Genomic DNA, 5,221 nt, shown 5'->3' on the forward strand with positions numbered 1-5,221 from the left:
TGGTTTACATTTAAGGAATGAATGTGGATCTTGTTATCATTATGGCATTTATCATTATGATTTATCATGTGACAAAACAAATGACGTAGCAAAGCAGTTCATGTAAGGTTTGTCACTTGAAACAGCAGCGTCTAAATCAGTGTTATCACCAAAACAAAAACAAGATCCATATTCATTTTTTTTTTCCTACCTTATTATACTACAAACATTTAATAATGTAATATGCCACTGTCAATCAAAACAGCCCTTGAGAATAATATAGGACATCCTTGAAGCTAGCACAATTTATATATCTAAGTTATATGTTTTTTGAAATGAGAGAGAACCACACATTAGATTTATATTCTGAAAAGTGATGCGAATAATGAATATTCAGCTCTAACAGGAGGTAAGACATCCATTTTAAGAAGTCGTTACCGTCAAGCTCAATATGGTTCTAATTTTATCTGGTTAAAAATAAAATTAGTGAAGTAAAATACTTTTCAATATGAACATTAATATCAATATTGTGGACGGTTTGATAAAATCACCAGGGTTTCATTCTTAGCACCATGATGCACCAGACAACCTTTGGTTGCCATGGTTAACTTGAAAATCTTATACACTGCATTCTTATGAACTTTTATAAGCACAATATTTGAGCTCATGTCATTGGTAAGTCAAGGCAATATTTCTAGAGTAAAAAAGGCTTTTTTGTTCTTAAACCACCTACAATAGGTCATCAAACTTACTTATTTTTGGATTCACTATCATCAAATAAACTCTAACAATCTTAAATGGGAATCAAATTCTGAAAAATATGCTCCAGTAAACAGTTCCAGATTTTGTTTTTATTTGTTGATAGTTAGCAGTTACTGTCTCTATTTCCGTAGTCTTTCTCAAGCCCTACAGTCACATAGCTACTGACACTTGATGAACCGGTTCCTTTGGAGTCTAAACCAACTGGTTTATATTCAACAGCTTCCCCAACACTCAATGAAGGTTGGGTTATTATTGTACTTATTGGCATCTGATCAACTTGAATATAATCATTCACTTCTGCAACTCCAGGATCTGAACTAACTTTGTGGTCACTTCCTATCACACTAGCTTCATTAGGTAAAACATCTTTTACCTGATCAACTTGAATATAATTGTTCACTTCTGCAACTTCTGGAGTAAATTTATGGTCAGCATTTACCTGTAAGCTGCTGTCAAATCTATCTTTAAAACCATGACGATCCAAATCATCGCATGTAGTGTTCCTCAAAATGTTTTCATCTGTGCATTTAGTTTCATCTAGATCAGGACTTTCATGAACTGTCAACAGTGTGCAACTGGAAATGTTTGAACTTAGGTTGTTGAGTTGATTTGTTGTTTGGCAATTGTGTAAATCTACTTCGCTGATATGAGTATTATTTGAGATGGCAGTATTTAGTTGTTCATGGGTATTATTTTCTGATTTGAATGTATCGTTTGGACAATATCCATTGCTTGTAGTAAACATAGGATTTAAAAAATCTTGAGTTTTAGTTCCATTAAAGGCATTTTTGGTGTTTGATAATTTTGCACTGTTACTTTTTCTATCAACAGTTAATATCTCCTCTTCATTTAAAATCTAAAATTATACATAAAATACAATGTTCAAATGCTAATAGAGCTCATATTCAACTGTCTGTAACACTTCTCAGAGTGAAATTCCAACATCTGGTTAGTTTACAATTAAATCAATATATTACCATGGAAGAGGAAAATCATAAACGGAATGAAAAGGAATTCTTATTATATGCTCCAGATTAATTCATAAAGAGAATCTCATACAGTTTGCAATTAAGAAAAAGGACAGCAGATAGCTAATTGGGCCTCAGTTCATGTCCCAACCAAGCCACTAGATACTTTTGCTGCCCTTCTGGCCTGCTTAACCAATATGACAGGGAAATGCAATATCTAGCATCTTGGCTGATATGTTTGTTCGGGCATATTGATCTGGTTGTATCTCATGATGTTGAGAGTAGTGGCGGGTGTCTTGTGTGAAGCAGACCATGCTTACTCTTTTCGAAACACCTAATGGTACTTCTCTTTGGAGGAGTCCACTACTATAATATTTCTACTCTTGATTTTGCCATACTATTAATGGAATTGTCTTGCTTCTACGGATTTTTATCAAAACATTTTAATATATCATACCTCATGCACATTTTGGACAGATTCTTTCAATAAATGTTGAAAAGTTGGTGATGCTAAGTTCACACTATTTATACGTCCATTCTGAAACAAATAATCTTTCTTTACTTCAGGACTGTTGATTTGGCTCTATTTTCAGTAGTTCAAATGTTCAAGGATTAATAATATCTGTCAGACATCACGTATTGCACGAGACCTATATGTCAAGTTTTAATTTTTAAATCAAATTTCATTAAATGCTAAGAAAGGCTGAAACTGAGCTTGATTATTTAATAATCTAAAAACAAATATTCAAAGAATTACATCACAAGTATAACACAGTCTTTTACACAAGGATATAAAATGAGTTCTACCGCCTTCTTTCCTTATTAGGTTCATGAAGAAGCAGCAAAAGTGACAAAAAAATCAAGTTGATATCCCTGTTAAATGTATGTTAGGCCATACAAAATAAATAGTCTGTTTTACAGGTCTTTTTTTTCAAAAATCAGGGAGAAAGGGTGAATTTATTATTTATCATCTATAAGTGCTTTTTTAGATTTTCATCTGGAATAAATCGGAGCAAGCGAAAGCATTTATTATTTATTACCACAAATTTAATGTACATTTAATTTTAAGGCACAATCAGGAAATTTTTGGGCCTGTAAAACAGATTATTTAATTTGTATTGCCTTAAATGTATGTTAAATACCCTACCTCAATATTTGGTGTTGAAGGTACACCATCATATGTTGGTGAGTTTGTATCAAGTCCACAATACATTGGACTCTGATTCTAGAAATAAATTTCAATAATAGTGATTAACATATTGGCTCTATTATATTTACTGACTTTATTATTTCTTTTTCACTTTTTAGATTTGACCATATTTACATGCTTGTGCAACTTTGCATGGTTACCTCGTGCAAATGGTAGCTTGAGGTTCCAATCTTGAAATTGGCGTGTGGAAGTCTGATGACCTTGAATAAGTCATCTTTGCTCATAATTACAATTGACCCAGCTGAATTGGATCCTGAGTGGTTGGAATCTGCCACCATTTTGTTGACAGCATTTGCTAGTAGTTTCTCAATTTTACGACATGTTGACTACAAAAAATCCTATGAAATAGAAATAGTGGTCACAGATACAAATCATATAAAAAATATAGACTTGTTTTCAGTAATACTTACAGATAAACTTTTATTAATAGGTGTTTTAATCTTGTATCTTTTCAGTTTACAAATACGCCTGAAACAAATAACACAACCATAAACAAGTCATTGAAGACAGTCCAATATCAGTATTAATACCTGATTGTATTCTATGTATAAAATATCAAGAGTCAACTCACTTTCAGCATTCTTCAAATGATGTAGAAACATGCATTCTTCAAAACTGTGGAACATTATTTTGGATAAAATTGAAATTTCTGACTATCCGAGTGTCTACCCATAATACATTTAACAAGGCGTTATATGAAACACTATTTACTATAAACAATAGACTTCATTTGAAGCCATCTGATCACATATTAATTAAGCATTCTCAATTGTTAATTTCAACTATTTCAGATTTCAGCATATCACAGCATTAGTCTATAAAGTATGATATAGGTTCAAACCAGACACATACTGATAAGACTGAGTTATATTGTTTAATTGGCAAGGGTAAAATGAAATTAAATGAATGGAGTTTTACATCCTACTTATTGACAAGGGTAAAAACATGTATAGGATTTTGCATAATTAGCCTTGACTAGCCTTGTTTGTGTGTCGTTCTGATAAAACACCATTATCCTTCTCCATTCCAATGTATTTGATGATGCTATGAAATTTAATTCATATCCAATATCATCTTCACAATGTCAAACTATTATGAACTTCGTCTTATACCTTGATTGCACCTTTCTTGTATCATGAAATGCAGTTATTCGATTGGATTATGTGACAGCCAATCAAAGTACTTGCCAGAGAGACTTTAAACATAACGGTTTATTGTATTCTGACTTTCTGTCAAGGACTCTCATTGGCTATATTCTCCTACATACAATCCAATCAAATCGCTGTATTACCAAACATATGTGATACAAAAAAGTGGTTATTATAGTCAAGGTATAAGATGAAGTTCGGATAGCTTGATATTGTGAAGATGATCTAACATGAAATATACATAAAGTGAACTTACTTTCTATTACAAAAAAACAAACAAAAAATAAATGAAACCACAGAAAGTACCACTGTTACAATGATGATCCATTTTAGATTCCAGCCAGTATCTACAAATAACAAATTTATGACAAGTTGGCTGACAAATCAAAGAGATATGGCCAAATATTACATGAATACAATCAACAATATCAATATTGGCTTTATCAGCTAACAAGAGGTCTTCACCAGCTTTACATATTTCTTTTCAGAATGAGAATCTGATGTTTGGTCCATCAACGATTAAATATACATATACCAGAAGAAGAAACATTTTTCAGTGCAGACGTTGTCAATGACATCAAAATATCAAACCTACCTGTTGTAGCCTTTAGTGGTACAGCAAATACAGCACTACTTTCTGGTCCTGCTCCAGCCACTGAATAAGCTTGAAGAGATATACTGTAATTCACTGATGCCAAATCGTTAAATAAATATTGTTCTTTAGCACTGTCAACTCTTAATGTTTTCACTTTGGATTCATCTGAAATATAGAGTTAGCAGGGATTGTTCTCCAGTCTTCAAATTTGTAAATGAAATGAAATTGATTTTACACCCTACCCTTCAGCCTTCATCTAATTGGCCTAACAAAGATGGGGGATGCCATGGAGTGAGTGATAAGGCAATTTTGCTAAGAGCATTGGCCTGCTCTTTTTGGATTCTCCTGTCGAGGTTATAAGGGTTTCCATCAGAACGTCTGAACCCTTTTTCCAAGTCAGCCTCGTGCATTATGGGAAAACTGGTCCAAATTGGTACTATTTCCACCTATGTCTGGACCTATAGGGTAGTGAGCAAGCGTTTAACTTACTGAGCCATTGCAATCAACCAATTTCCAAATTTTTTGTAGACACTAGTACAACACACATGTAGTTCATCCA

The 5,221-nt window shown here is 32.9% G+C and overlaps 1 protein-coding gene across 1 annotated transcript in view; it reads right to left on the reverse strand.

Annotated features, from left to right (window-relative positions):
• Positions 1–844: 844 nt before the first annotated feature.
• The window catches only part of LOTGIDRAFT_176314 (hypothetical protein), a gene marked incomplete at both ends in the record, with an annotated part of 5,720 nt that continues 1,343 nt past the window's right edge, over positions 845–5,221 (reverse strand). The window contains 5 exons of the mRNA XM_009069023.1: positions 845–1,597; positions 2,857–2,934; positions 3,330–3,387; positions 4,324–4,414; positions 4,663–4,827. Of these exons, the coding sequence (XP_009067271.1) occupies positions 845–1,597; positions 2,857–2,934; positions 3,330–3,387; positions 4,324–4,414; positions 4,663–4,827 (1,145 nt within the window). The remainder of the gene's footprint in view (positions 1,598–2,856; positions 2,935–3,329; positions 3,388–4,323; positions 4,415–4,662; positions 4,828–5,221) is intronic.

Source organism: Lottia gigantea (assembly GCF_000327385.1).
Source record: "Lottia gigantea unplaced genomic scaffold LOTGIsca_972, whole genome shotgun sequence".
Classification (NCBI taxonomy): domain Eukaryota; kingdom Metazoa; phylum Mollusca; class Gastropoda; family Lottiidae; genus Lottia; species Lottia gigantea.